The 15,362-nt window shown below is 40.4% G+C and overlaps 1 protein-coding gene across 7 annotated transcripts in view; it reads left to right on the top strand.

Annotated features, from left to right (window-relative positions):
* The window catches only part of NR3C2 (nuclear receptor subfamily 3 group C member 2), a 229,481-nt gene extending 215,750 nt beyond the window's left edge, over positions 1-13,731 (top strand). For all 7 annotated transcript variants that reach the window (XM_064510794.1, XM_064510791.1, XM_064510790.1 and 4 more), the window contains exon 9: positions 9,947-13,731. In XM_064510794.1, the coding sequence (XP_064366864.1) occupies positions 9,947-10,102 (156 nt within the window). In that variant the 3' untranslated portion in view covers positions 10,103-13,731. The remainder of the gene's footprint in view (positions 1-9,946) is intronic.
* Positions 13,732-15,362: the final 1,631 nt, after the last annotated feature.

Below are 15,362 nucleotides of genomic sequence, written 5' to 3'. Positions count from 1 at the left end.
GTTGGTGCCTCGTCCTAGAGTGGCTCTGAGGGGTTGCGGTCGGTGTCTAGTGCACAGGACTAGCTTGAGATTTCAGAGTGGGTGTCCATAGCGCCAAGCTGTTGGGCTGGGAACAGCCTGGCCCTAGCTAATAAAGTGGTAAGTGCAGAAATATCCTTCTCCAGATCTTACGCATGCGGCTCTGAGCAGCTGCAGCGGCATATCCATACGGGAGCCAGCAAGCCCCCCGTAGCGCACCCATAGCCCTGCACACGGCTCCGCGTTTGCTTTTCCAGCGGGGCCAGAGGCAGCCGGACACTCCATCGTCTCCCGCGTCCCTCGCCCCCCTCACGTCACGCTCCCCACGCAGGCAGCCAGAGACCCCAGGTTAGCGCCCTGCGCAGCGTGAGGGGTTTCCAGCCCTCGTCTCCTGCCTCCCGGGGAGCGGTCCGCGCGCTAGCCCCTTGGCCCTGCACCCTCCCTTCTGCAGCTCTGCAGCAAGCAGGGGGAGGCTGCTGGGGCCGGAGCGAGCTTTAACCACCGTTTGGGTGAAGCGGAGGAGTCCAGTGAGCAGAGGCTGAAACCTGGTAGCGTGCACGAATGGCCTCCCAGGAAAAACTGGTAAACTGTGCAGCAAAAAAGCAAACTGTCCAACAGCATCCTAGGTGGGCAGAAAAGTAACTTTGCTCCGTGAAGAAACTACAGCACTTGCTTTCAGAGTCTGCATATAAATGTACTTCTTTGTACTCAACTTGAAATTTCATTTTTGTAGAGACAGTACAGTACAGTGCACTTCAGGTCAAATCTGTATAAGAGCCTGAGGTCTGTTTACAGAATGTACATATGGAATTATTTTTCAAATATTGTTCTGTTGTTCATTAAAACATTGAAAATCTTAGTGGGAGGCAGAGAGAGTATTATTAGTACTGCAGTAATAGCTCATTCTTCAGAGATCAGGTTTCACTTGTTCTGTGCCAGCAAAGGAAGTTGTAGTGTTTTAGTGGAAAGAAAAGGGGATGGGTGATAAAATCATTTGCAAGATATTCACATCTGAACCTCGAGGCAGTTAACAAACCCCTGCAATTATACAGTTTTCTAATCCTCTTCAAAATATGCAGTGTCTATGATTTGTTTTTTACGATGGATGTTTGTGTGCTAAAAGTGACCAGATGCTAGAATCACACTTAGTAAGAATACTACAGTGTCCTATAAACATTTCCAAAACACAGCCTTGTTAACCACTGGAAGCTGAACTAACCAGAGGAAACACTCCTTCGGACTGCTTTTGTGTTTTATTTAATTTTTAATTAAGCTGTTTTTACATTACCTTTGTGTTAATATAGCACTTTATAATACAGGACTTCTTAAAGAAAGTCCTATTGTCAGCATTCTCCTTTAAGAAGACTAGTTGTCTACACAATAGTGCTTTCTTGTAGAGCTGTTACTTGAGACTTGTTCAACAAAAGCGCTTGTTTATTTTTCTCTTTAAAACCGATTTTTCACTTTCAGTTTTGAAATCTTATCAGAATAATCTAGAGCAGTGGTAATACTAATGAGAACTGAGAATTACTGTTTTCCCCTCTCAACCTCTTAATGGGGCATTTCTCAGTTTTATCAGTGTAAATGCAAATTTTCTGCTAAAATATTCAGTATAAGAGGAATACTTTTCAGCTGGCACCTCTGTATTTTTAACTTATTCCATATGATTTTAAAGGATCAGAATATATTCGGTGCTGAGTGGTCTAACTAGAGCTGAAGTCCCATGTTTATATGCTGCTGTAGCTACAGCATTGGCATGTACAGCACAAGCCCGAAGGGACTTCTGTTAAATTCATGCTTATTCAGTGCTCCCGCTGCCTCCAGCGTTTTCGTCAGAGCGAAGCAGCGTCTCGCCAGTTGTGGAGTTTGCTCTACCTGGGGAGAGCACTGCACAGTGACAGAATACTGCTTCCTGGCACCTTAGCACTTTTATCAGTCTTATTTTTAAATAGTCTTTCTGAGGACTATGTGAAATAAAAGCATGTCTGAATATCAAATTACAGTCTGCTTGGCTTATATAACATGAGGAAGAGAAAAACCCAAACAACATGGTTTTACATTGCTCAGTATATTATGTCATTCATCCACACAGTGAACATATGTGCAGGTAGGAAAGTGCCGAGCTGAGGAAAACAGCAATTTTCAAGAAGGCCAGGTAGGCACTTAAGTATTTGAAAAAATCAGCAACTTTCTTTAATGATCCATAAAGCCACCAAGCACAAAAAGCAAAACTGAAAAATAAGCGATCGAAGTCCATCCTGGGCAGACAGGCTAATAAACATAGTTTCACTCACATGTATGCGCACACCTGCACTCAGCATTAAGCGCGTGTCTGCACTGCAGGCTGCCATTTGCTTTGTGTAGCACTCCCGTGCCCTGAACTGCTCCTTTCTTGCACGACAGTGCGTGCAAGCAGTGGTTTCTGATATGGTAGGCGCTCGCTGACGGTGTCAGTCGGGTTACGCCGTGAGCCTTTCCTCTCCCGTGGCATGAGACAACAGAGGTGAGCTGACTGGGGTCATTTCCCTGTTAGCGCCATGCAGCTCAGCCGTGCTTGCGTAGGTGGATCCTAGTGCGGGGACCTTTGTGAGTCTTGTGGGCAACAACATAATCAATATCATTTCCTTCTCGTAGGGATTTTATTTTGACTGTGGTGATGGGCCAGCTTTAATCATTTCACAAAGCAGCGTTACTTGTTCAGAACTGTGCTGCAGCAGGGACAACTGATCTCTTCCCTTTATCCAAAATGTGAGCGCTTCATTGCTGTGCCCATCAATGGCCATGCGCATTTCAGCAAGAGATATATACAGTATTTGGTTGTAGGTGAACTGTATTATGTGATCAGACAAATGGCATGCAGGAACATTAGAAACAGATGTATTACACATGGTATCAAAAACTTCGTTTGGATCCTCCTCAACATCTCCTGTTGGCTTTGGCAGGAAGCGTTGTATCTTGCATGGCAAGCCTCCTTTCATGTGTAGAGTTTAGTGTATGGTTAGGCAGTTTGCAGAACAAAAGCTGAATTTGGTTTCAATCTGGCTGATACTAAACAGACTTTGAGTTAAGAGGGCTTTTGTTTCGATGCCATGACATTAAACCCTAATGTGAACCTCCCCTCGTCTTGGCAAGGCAGAGCGCTGCACTGTCATTTGCTTGTTGATGTTTTCTGCCAAACAAAAATAAATTCTTTAAGGCTCATGCTGCTGAATAATTAATTTTTTATGGTTCCTGAAGGGAATACTTTATAGCTGAGGTGGATCTTTCCATAGGCTGTAAGAGCCAGGATTACACTCGCTGAGAAAAGCTGACAAGGGGAAGAAGGGCACAGACCCTCACGGGGTATGTTTCCTGGGCCCGCCGCAGTACACGCAACGTGCCTCTGCAGGTGCTTAGTCCCACAGATACGTAGCCACAGATGAGCTCCTCAGCTGCTGCCAACACCTTTGGGTGCATTTATTCCCACTGCTGGTTTGCCCATGTTTTGTCCCACAGCTGATGAGCTGTTTGGAGCCTTGTTTAGTCCCAGGGCCCACATTCTCAAAGTAGGTGTTTTCTCTGTTCGCTCAGAGGTCAGATCTAATCCCTATGTGGCCCCCGCAGAAAACCATAGCGAGGTAAGAGTGTGTGTGTACCTGTGCGTTGTGGTACCTGTTATGTGAGAAATTTATTCCCAGCTCCCTAATGTGGACTGCAGGCTGTTCTCAGGGTTGTCTTGCTCACTTTCTCTTGGCCGGATCTTTTCTCCTTTATGTTAACAGGTGTTTCTTGGTTGGGGACCAGAACTCCCCTCTTCTCGGTCGGAGAGCCTGGGGGAGACTTGCCCAGAATTTTTGCTGGCCAAGGGCACAGGGCACGTCAGCGGTGCGTGGTACTGCGGGTTTGAACACTTCCTCTTGAGTGCACAAAATGAGTTGGACTCAAGTTTCTCCGCATCGTGTCAAGGTGTTAAGTAGTAGACTAGCTGCGAGTGCTGTAGTTTCTTTGTACATATGTTTATGGGGGGGGAAGTGTCTCCTAATCAGATGAAAGCTCCTGTCTGGGCAGAACCAGGCTCCCTGTTTGCTCAGGTTAGGTACGTAGGTGCCTTACCCCTACACCTAGGTGGATTAGAGGCTTCATTCCTTGGACTCTTCCCCTGTGTTTTATGGGGAGCTTTACTCTTTGGGTTAAGAGTTGAAGTAAGGAACAGAGCAACTAGAAATTAGCCACTGTGACACCAGGATACATACATACCTCTAAGAATCAGTAGTGGCTAAATGAATCACCTCAAAGTGGAACGCTTCACCCCCCGAGCCCTCGGAGTAATAGTTGATTTGCATTTCAGACTGGGGGAGAAGAGGAATGTAGGTTTTAGTGGAGTAGCAAGACCTCTCTGGCAATGTTTTTCCTTAACCTTGTCAATCTTAAAGCATGAGCTTTGCATCCACTGCTTGAAGGGGGAAATGTGGGGAAAGGTTGCAGTGGTCCCAAATTCAGCAAGGGCTCTTAGCAGCCCCCGGGGAAGGAGGTTGGCTGGCTCAGCTCGGTGCTTGTGCCTTCCCAGAGCAGCAGGCTCCTGCTCCTGCTTGGTTTGAAACATGCAGGTCTTTGAAAGCAAGAGGTAAGATACTGCTGCTCAGCTGACTGACAGCAGCTCGTGCTTTCAGGGAGCCTGGCTCAATACAGTAAGTCATCGAGGCTGTGCCCTTGCACAGTTTGGAGCTGTAAGGTTGTCTACACACGCACACGCTTCACGCCCGGTTGTTTGGCAGAAAAGGGGCAGGTGTGCGTCCCTGAAAGGGAAAGGTGAAGGTTTCTGGAGTGGCGTCTTTGTATGAGCACACTGAGACTTTGTCAGTAATAACTGTAGCTAATAATAGCAAGAAATTACTCAGCATTGTGTTGTTACCCAACTATTGTCTTAATTGCTATATCGGTAGGCTTAATCGCAAAGATACTCCTGATACATGTTAGAGAAGTGACTGTAGACTTCCATACCACAGTCAGAGATTGCTAGAGGTTTTGTAGTCAGAAAGCAAATTTGGCATCCTTGCAAATGAGGCACTTCTTTTTATTGTTTCTGAAAATTCAAGGGCATGGCGAGATTCCCAAACTAAACCCTATTTTTTGTTTTGCTGTAAAACCTACTGCAAGTATTTGAGGGTCGTTGTAACTGTGTTAACTTCAGGGACTTTCATTGAAGGACACATTTTTTTGATTTTAAAGAACTGTATGGTGAAAAAGTCCATTTCATAGAAATCCCACCCTAATAACAGAGTCTTATTGTTTAATACGGCTGTTTCTCAGAGGCATTTAATACAGCATACAAATGCAAAGATTGAAAGACTACAGATCTCAGTATTACAGAGACCACTGTAGCCTTAAAAGTGTTTAAATGCAGCACACTAAAGCTGTGATGAGAGAATGATTAATAATTAATGACTGAAGTGGTAAAGGGTTATAGCTAGCAGCTGATAATCTTGCCTCCAGAAGAGCAGCCATGTCTTGCTATCACGCAGCTGACACGGAAGTAAGAATTTGGACCTTTGTGTCTGGAGCCTGGCAGCAGAGTTAATATTAATTCATTTAGTGGTATTTGTCTGCCCAAGAGAGCTGTGGAGTTTCGGTCCTACCCATGTACAAAGCCAGGTTTTACTGCCGTCTCCACAGCAAGGTGAACAACTACCTAATCCAGCTGCAGGAAGGACGTCCTGGTTGCGTCCTGAAGAAGTGGGAATTATTTTAGTGGTGGCCTTCCCTGCACTGCCTGTGCTTAGCTAAGCTGTAACGCTTCAAGAGTATTTCAGTAACTACAACAATCAAAGCTTGTAAAAGTAAGTTTCTAGTCACTATGACATGATTTGTGGAAACAGTGGTGCTTTCATTGACACTGCTTAATTACAGTGTTGCCTTTCACCCTGCTGTATTAAAGATGCTGACAGCATTTCCAATATAAACTCCCAGAAGTAGAGGGTAAGAACCGTTAGATAAAATGTAGGTATGAATTCTTAAACACTGTGATTTTACAGTCCTTTGAAGAAGAAAAACCAGCAGTATATTTGATACAGAAAGATCGTAAGCCAAATGTAGAGGTGCTAGATAGCTTGCATTATCTTACTAATTTAGAGACCATTTGCAACCTATGGTATATCAATTGCTGTGACTGGGATGATGGAGCCTACATATTATGAAAGAAAGCAGGTCTTTCATTTCCTAGCTTATTGAAAAGGGAAGTTCTCTTTTAAAGACTAGCTAAATTATTTATCTGTTATAAATCAAAACTGTACCAAAAAAATGCTGTTTGGGTCACACAGGCAGGCACTCATATGTCAAAATGAACATTGCCTGTTGAACCTGAGTTTTTCATCCCTTCAGCACATCTTCATGCCAGGGTTCCCAGAGAGGGCAAAGAACGACCTATTTAAAATCTTAACAAGCATGCAGAAAAGAGCACTGCTTGTTGCTTAATTTTCAGTCTTCCTTCTCTCAGTAGTTACTATTTCTGCAGCCTTCTCTAGCTGACCTTATAGTATTGTTTACATTTTAGTACCTCTGAGCTTGGCCTTTGCTTCTCCCACATTAATTTCTTTTTTTTAAGCAGTGCTAGAAATAAATACCTCCCCAGCCCCCAACCCGACAAAGCTCTTAAAGCTACAGTCTAAGTTCCTGACCATAGTCAGGAACCATAGTTAAACATACGGTGTGCTTCAACTCCGAATTCTTAATATTGTTGTTTTGTTAAAGTAGTTATTACTAAATATGGTAAAACTGGTAACTGCTTAAGAAAAGGTAACAGAAATTATAAAGTTACCACAAATAAGAAGGTCAATTCATACAGAACCAAAAATTTTAGAGGGCTAAATAGCTGTAAAATCCATTATTGTTAAGGTTCTAAGCCCATGCATTATGGGATAGGAAGTGCTAGATAAATATTTTTTTAATTGCTGGGTAAACTTAACCTTTGCTCCTCTAGGGTGATATTTATCATGGGATGTTATGACAGTATCCATGATCACATCTTGTGCTTTAGCTACAGGACTGCTGCATTTATTGTATAGCATGGATTATGCTCTCTTCATGAAATGTTTGTCAGTATTCTTCATTCCTCCTTTATTCCACATATTCACTAGCTACACACACACACACACACACACAGAGAGAGAGAGAGAGAGAATACTACTAAAAACTTCCTATGAAGGCAGAATTAATAGTATCCTCATAGGCTTTTCTGAGATACCTGTCTCATTGCCCTGCAAAAATCAGTGTGTTGAGGCAGGAGCTAGCTTGAAATTCAGAGAAAGTGAGGCAGCAGCACCGGAGGGCTGGCTAGGCAGATGCTGACAGGGCTCACCCCAGCCCCTCGCTTACGTTCAGTGACGTGAAACTACTCGTGTTCAGGTTTAGGACAAGCAGGGTGCTTAGCAGGTCATAACCAAGGTGGTGGTGTTACGATGTGAGGCCTCACTTTGCTTAGGTGGCACAGGCAGAGAGCATGGAGCGGCTGTGTACCGAGAGACAGTTGCCTTCGCGCTTCCTCTTCTGGTTTTGTGCATGTTTGGAACATTTTCTGTATACGGTATAGACAGAAACAGCTCCCTTCTAATGGCTATATGGGTTTACAGTGAGCATCAGCATTTTTTTCTTTAAAAACAAAATTATGTCTATGCTACTTTTTAGCATGCGTTTCTGTGTAATTAATCAGCACTGCCTGATGACATGCTGGAGCACCAGGAGCGAACGGCGCAATAGCAGACAGGCTCTTGCAGTGCTCAGCAGCAGAACTAGGCATGTGTTCGAGTGATCCCAGCACTTCCTGCACGTTGTTTATGAATTCCTAATGTGTTTTCAAGAACACTTGTGAAAATAGTGACAGTAAGTTATGGCCCTGCAAGAAGGTAGTCTGGTGTTGCCTGTATCTTGCAGTTTTTTTCCAGCCTTGCAGAGATACACTTTTACCTACTATATCTTTAACTGGGGCTTTGTTGGGGAGTTCAACTCCTCATTTAAGAATTGATACAACACACTTGTATTTGATAAACTACACAAGCAGAAATGGTTTAAGTGCTCTGTAAGGACAGAAGGTAGCAAAATTAACCAGCACACAAATTTTGAGTTTCTAAATAACACAGGCTGTAGTATTTCTTCAGCGAAGTAGCACAAGGCAGTAATTTGGTGAGCTGTAGTGGAAAATAATAATGCTGAGTGAAACCTAGACACCTGCCATTCACAGGTGCTTCAGAGGTTGACTTCCTTCTTGAACGACTTGCGCTGCGTTTTGCTAACGGAGAGCTTACAATGGCTCCAACATACTGTAGGTCACACCACACAAAAAACTGTTTTTGAAATGACACTGTCATCTTATTAAAGATCATAAACAGGTATTGCTTGACTGTAACAAAACACTATGTAAAACTAACCCAGTAAAAGCCTGCATACGCGTAGGTTGAGCCGTGAGATTGCTTTGCCATGTTTTTATCATTAAAATAGAAAAATAATCCCCCGAGCGGGATGCTGAATGAGGCCTTCTGGCCTTCAGGAGTCTCTTGCTCTTAGAGCGTGTTTGTTTTACAGTGAAGATAGGCTGCAGTTTGCGATTTTGTGTGGAGAAAACAACACCAGGCAGATGAAAAAATTAAAATGCTCAAAAGCCAAAGTTAATGTTTATTTCTTGCAGTGTGGTTAAGTTTCCCATATGCATAGACCAAAATGAAGAGCTGTAACTTATAAAAACTACAACACGAAGAACAAAATTTGAGGCAAGGTAGAAGTCGAACTAAATTTATTAATGTGCTTTAGATACATGGCATTTTTTTTTTCCCCCACACATCAAAAAGCTGATGGTACCTCTAGGCCATTTACCGTTCTAACTTACATTTCTCTTGCAGTTTGGTGAGACCACCTTTATTAGGATTACAAAATAGCTGGCAGGTGCCATTTGGGACTTTGAGAACTTTGATATGGTTTCAGCTGTGACAACTTTTGGAATAAGCCAAAGGACTGCCAGTGCTAAGTAAAAGGTGCAACTTTGTTCTGCTGGCAGTCCTACATTAATAGATAACTCCATAATTGGGGTGTTAAAGTTTCCTTCTTTGCCACTGAAGGACTACTCAGAAATTTTTATCTATCTTTAAAATTCTCTTATATGGCAGGCTTCACCTCAGCATTGTACTTTGTAGACTGGGAGAAAGCACAAGTGTGCTGTTAGCCCTCAGCACAACAATGGAGACCGTGGTTAAAAGTTTCTTAAAAAGAAATACTTCCTTAAATACTGCCTCTGTAGTTGGATGGGTAGGAATCAGAAAAAGGAAGGGGGTGTGGGTGTGTGTCTGTCTAAGTAAAAAAAATTTTATATATGACTAGAAATGTTACAGTTTTATCACATGAACAAATTCATATGTCTGTGATGCTGTAAAACCCACAGTGCTACAGTGTGACACCGTATTCATTCTGTTCAGCCCAGATCATTAGTTGCTCTGGTAGTTTTAAGTTGTGGCCCCTGGAGAGAGCGCTAAAGTGAACCAAATAATCTGATTTAACGAGCATGTACCCAGCTGAAATTTAGAGGTATAATAATGTATGGTAGATTTTTTTCCTCTGGGCAGGTGGCTTTATTTCAATAGACTTTATCTATACTTTTCATGGTGGCCCATTGACTGTTTGTTAGTGAAAGGAAAAGCAATTATGCTGAAAAATCAAATCTGTGATGTCTTCATTTCTCCTCATTATCTGATTTTTAACTATTTAAGTGGCACTTGGGGATTTGGGTTCTTTGGTTTGAGTTCTGATTTTTAACCCTTGCAAATGGACTACCAAGTCAGAGTAAGATATAATTTCTTAGTCCTATCCATTATTACATATTATGTTATACTATTAATATTTTATTATAAGCCACTGCATGCAGAATTCTGTGCATTTTTCCTAAGGACCGTTTCTTTCTGTATTTCAGCTTGTTAGTGACTTGTTGGAATTCTGTTTCTACACCTTCCGAGAGTCTCAGGCACTGAAAGTAGAGTTTCCAGCCATGCTGGTGGAAATCATCAGTGACCAGCTACCAAAGGTGGAATCTGGGAATGCCAAGCCCCTGTACTTTCACAGGAAGTGATAGAAAATGTCTTAAATGGAAGAACTTTGCCTTAAGTTTCCCTGTGTTATTCCACACCCATGAAGGACCCAAGAAACCATATTTTAAACATGCTATTTACACTTGTTCAGCAGTCTCTGAATAGTCTAAAAATCATGTGAAGGGTTTGGGGAATGGAAAACAGTTGACCTGGATTTGGCAAGACCTAGATGTTTGGAAATTACCCCCTTACCCTAAAACATTTAGAAAATGTTCCTGTTCCTCTGGATGAAAAGCCATATCTAGTCAATAACTCTTTGATTTTGATATTTTAACAGATGGAGTTTTAAATATGCCATGTAGTTTCTGGTATTGTTTGCTTGTTTTAAAAGGGTTCAAGAACTAATAAGAACTTTTTAAAGCTTACCCTTGGTTTGCACATAAAACGTAAAGTCAATATGGGGCATTAATATTCTTTTCTTGTAAAAAAGAAAAACAAACAAAAACTATACATATACACACACACGCGCGCACACACACGCGCACACACACACACACACACAAAAAAAAACCCTAATGTGTAAAGTAATAACAGAACATTTGGTGTGGAATACTCTGTTATCCCCACCTGTGGCATTTGTTATCCCATGTTATCCCATCATAGCTGATATACACTGTGTTAAGTGTCCATTTACTATTTAATTAAGGAGGATAAGATGTGAAAACAAATGCCCTGGTATCAATTTATAGTATCTATTGTGCTGGCTTTACAAATAATTTTTTGCAGTCTTTTGCTGTACTGTACATTGCTGTATGTATAAATTGTGAAGGACCTGAAATAAGGTGTAAGGAACTTTTGTAAATGAGACAAAAATCTTTAATGGTTAATAGGATGAATGGGAAAGTATTTTTGAAAGAACTCTATTTTGCTGGAGACTATTTAAGTACTATCTTTGTCTAAACAAACAAGGTAATTTTTTTGTAAAGTGAAATGTTCTGCATGCATAATGAACCGTTTACAGTGTATTTAAGAAAGGGAAAGCTGTGCCTTTTTTAGCATCATATCTAATTTACCATCCTACAGTATCTGTTGTAAATAACCACACTTAACCTTTTTCAGTTGTATTTAAGCCTTTCTGTTTTCCTCTATATTTTTCTCCCTTTCGTCTCTCGCTTGCAAGTGTATGTGACTTGAGCACATCTTAGAAATCCTGCTTCATATTTCTGTAGGAAACTACACTATGTTGTGTTTGCCACTTTATGGAGGTTTCATTTAACAAGACAAATTACAGTCTCTCCAAAGCTTTTGCCAGTTTAATGATAGAGCGAGTTCTTGGCCCTCTGTTCCCCCCCCCCCCCCCCCCAGGGGAATAAGGGTGAACAAGATGTTGAATGATTTTTCTTTTTTTATTAAGGTTTCCCAAATTGTTTGTTTCTCCTTTGATTACTGAATACATACAACATCTTAAATGGTCAGATTATTATTTCAGATTGGCCCTTTGTGATTATGATGAAGGGAACATGCAGATCATTACAGTAAGTACACTGAACAGCTTTGTACTGAGGAGGAGGGATGGTAAGGTACTGATACGGGCAGATTAGCTGAGTAGAATTTTTAGTGACAAACTCAAAACATGTTTAACTTTGTAAGAATTTTTGTAATAACCAGAATACATCTGAAAAGACAAGTGTTCACACTACAAGTTCAACTCAGTTGGTCTGATTTTGTCTCAAAAATGTTTTCTCTAGAGCAAACCACAAAGAAAAACTTTTTGAGGAGATTTTCACTATTTCACAATTTATAAGCAAATACAGAATTTTGGGGTAGACTAGAGAACAGGTGAACTTTTCTGAGGCTCACTGTTGCTACCATATGCTAATTTAAATAGAACAGTTTTTCACAGTCCTACTCCACAGTGTTCTCTCTGGGTGACACTGATATTTTTGAGCTATAGTTGTCTCTTGACCGATCAGAATGTAGCATTTCTTTTAAATGGCGGTCTAATAAAAATTATATACCCTTTCTGATTCAAAACTTTGAAGTGCGCTTTGGTGCACTTAAGACAGTCAGTGCTACTTGTCTTTTTAAATGACACCTGCCTTATGCAATGGGTAATCTGTAAAGACTGTATTCAGAGAGGGTTTTTTATATATAAATATATACATACATATATTATTTGCATTTTGGAAGTCTAATTCATAGGCAGATCTTTAAATACTGACCTGCACAGCAATATGAAAGCCAAACTTCCAACATGAGATACACAGCATGCAGACTGGTTGTTTACAGTAAAGGAATAGTCACACATCCATCCTTTCATTTACTTTTTTTTTTTTTTTTTTTTTTTTTTAAGTCTAAAATAGAAAATTTTAAAGCCAGGTTTTGGGTGAATACAGTCTGCAGCAGCTTTTTATATTAACAAAGTTACTGCCTCCTTTTCTGTCTCAAAGTAACTTTGCTTGATTAAGATAGCAAAGCCATATTCTACACTTCACTGTTAAATGCCTGTCCCAGTCCAAATTGTTGTCTGTTTGCTCTTATTTTTGTACCTTATTACTTTTAATCTTGGTTTGGTACAATTCATAATTCACAGAAACTTCATATAATTAAACACACTAAATTAGTTTTAAAAAGCAATTTATATCTTTATGCAAAAACGTATGTCTGTCTTTGCAAACAACTGTAAGCAGATTATAATAAATCCTTTACTTTAATCACCTGTTGTTTATGAAACCATTCATTGATTATTATTTTTTGTTAGAGATCATTGAAGTAATAGATAAAATTGGATATAGATGTTGTAAGAGGCAGTATTCTCTTATCAAGGACACTTAAGCAGAATAGCCATCACTTTTTTTTATCTAAACCTGTACAGCAAAAAAAAAACAAAAAACAAAAAACTAGTTTTTAGCTACCAAAAGTTACATTATTTTGAATTTGTTTAGAATGAAATAGGCATTTGTCTCCTGCAAAATATAAGACAAACTAAAAACATCTTTTAAAAATGGGCTTCTGTTCATTGAGATAAATTATTTTGTTGTAAGAAAGAATGGGGATATACAGCAAGAGCATTGTATACACAGTTAAAATTGTAAAATAGTGTTAATGTACTGCAGTGGGTATTTCAGGAATACTACACACTGTGCAACTGAACAGTTGCACAAAATAAAATAGACTAAAGTTTGCAATATCAAAATCTTATTAAAAAGATACTTTACAATCAATAATGCAAAAAGCTAATTCACAGGGTGGTGTTTTTCACTGACTTGTTTAAACATTTATGAAATTAAACAATTCTACAGTTAATGCACTTTTAATTGTTTATTAAAGATTTGACTTTTTCTTTTTTTAGAGCAATGTTTTCAGCTGGAGGTCAATGACTTGATAAAATAGACAGCAGTTCTGAGGCCAGGAAGCTCAGAGGAATGTTTAAGAATTCTTGGAGTTTAACTAGATTCCTGGATGAAAAATAAAAGCAGCCAGCAGTATGGTGTAAACAGTAAAATCTATGCATAATGATGCATTTATAATTAGGGGTTTGCTTCTGTATGTTTAAAGCTTTTTAAATAAATAGAAAATATTGTTTGGTCTTTATGTTAATGTCTGCAAGTACCTATTTTTTTTATATAAATTGTACAAATATACATGAATTAAACTGGTTTGATTGCAAGTATTTCTTGCACTTTAATCTCAGATAGCTGCTGGTACAGTGATTTCCTTAGAAACAAGTTTCTATGCATTTCAATGCAAACAATATTAGACAACATAAAATAACTAACAATATAACATCTTCCCACATCTTGAAATTTGTTTACCAACAGGTGTTTACCAACCTATTCATCTAGATTATTGGTGCACGTACAATGGGCTTCAGCCAAAGAGCAGCTGCTCACACTGCAGAGTAAGAGATTCCCGGTCTTGGAGAGTTTGCCTCACCTACCCTGGACAACTGTTTTCCAAATGAAGTGCTGACGCTATTGCACATGTGCACACACAAACACACGCACTCAGAATATCCCACTCAAAGAGAAAAAAGCAGCAATCCTCCCTACCCAGACAGCTGCCTTCCAGTTTCACTTCACCTAGAGCTGCGATACCTATTGAGCAAGGTTAGAGTTCTCTCATGGAAATACAGATTGTCTTTTTTTCATACACAAGCTTTCTCAAGGCAGCAAATCAAACTGCCATCTCAGAGTCAGGTCTTTTTCAATTACATTAACAAAGTTAGTTAAAAGGAGAAAGACAGCTCGTGCTGTGCTTGTTCGTTCTGTGCACTGTCGCAGACATTTGCTGCGGAGCTCTGCATGAAGCTGTGTCTGTGGTGCAAGACCCCCCCCCCCCCCCATTTAACTGCATTTTGGTTTTTTTACTAACAAGTTACACAAACTTTTATTTCCAAAAAATCTTGTGTCTGCTTTCTGTTTGCTGAAATGTCAGGAAACAACACAGAGGATCAGCAGTGTTAAGAGAAAGTTCCAGTATGCTTAGAAGGCACCGTACCTGTCATCCGCTGTTCCAGTAATGAGAAAACACTTTCACTACTTTTAAAAACAGCATGGAACGTGTAATCTGACCTCGAGCTGGGGCGCTGCTTTGTTTCAGGTATCTACACAGAATGGAAGTTTGCACTGTGTACACAGCAAGACAGAGAACAGTAAAAAATACCCTTCCATTTTAAAAATTTTGCTAGGTTAAAACATGCCATACTTTAAAAAGACTGCTTTAATTATAGATACCAATAGGATGCAGTTTATTTGGTGCTTACTGGTTGTTACTGCAAATGAACAGGGCACCCTGTGTAGAAAACTATATGCCCAAGGCCGAAAAGGTGAAACTTCAGTGAAGACTGTCAGTTAAAACTTGCTTAGCACCGGTGCATTTGCAGCTATGTCCTCTGTCAACAAGGGAAGTTTTTTTTCAATTGCAAACCAGGTTGCAATGTGCAATGGGCTAAGAAAGAGAGAACAAGGACCAGGGCATTGAGAAAGGCAAATTTCTCCAAGTCTCTTCCATGATGCAGTTACAGAAGTTCAGCTAACAAAGGCTATAAGCAATGTAGTGGGAACACTTATTTTCATTACAGGGCAGAGAACAAGTCAATGAAATCTGCCTTTCAATCCCAGTGAAAGACAGGGCCTCAGAAGGAAACCTGCCCTGCAGCTCAGGGAGGACCGTCCTTAACAATACTCAGCAGCCTGAAAACCCAGTGGGAAACAATAAAGTGAAAATGTTGCCTGGCCAAGGAGTGGAGCTGAGCACTATCCAGTGGCTGACACACACTGCAAATTCCTACTGCTCCCA

The sequence above is a fragment of the Dromaius novaehollandiae genome, chromosome 4 (assembly GCF_036370855.1).
Source record: "Dromaius novaehollandiae isolate bDroNov1 chromosome 4, bDroNov1.hap1, whole genome shotgun sequence".
NCBI classification, from domain to species: domain Eukaryota; kingdom Metazoa; phylum Chordata; class Aves; order Casuariiformes; family Dromaiidae; genus Dromaius; species Dromaius novaehollandiae.
Note: the sequence above shows the minus strand (reverse complement) of the source record. Positions and strands in the feature narration are given on the sequence as shown.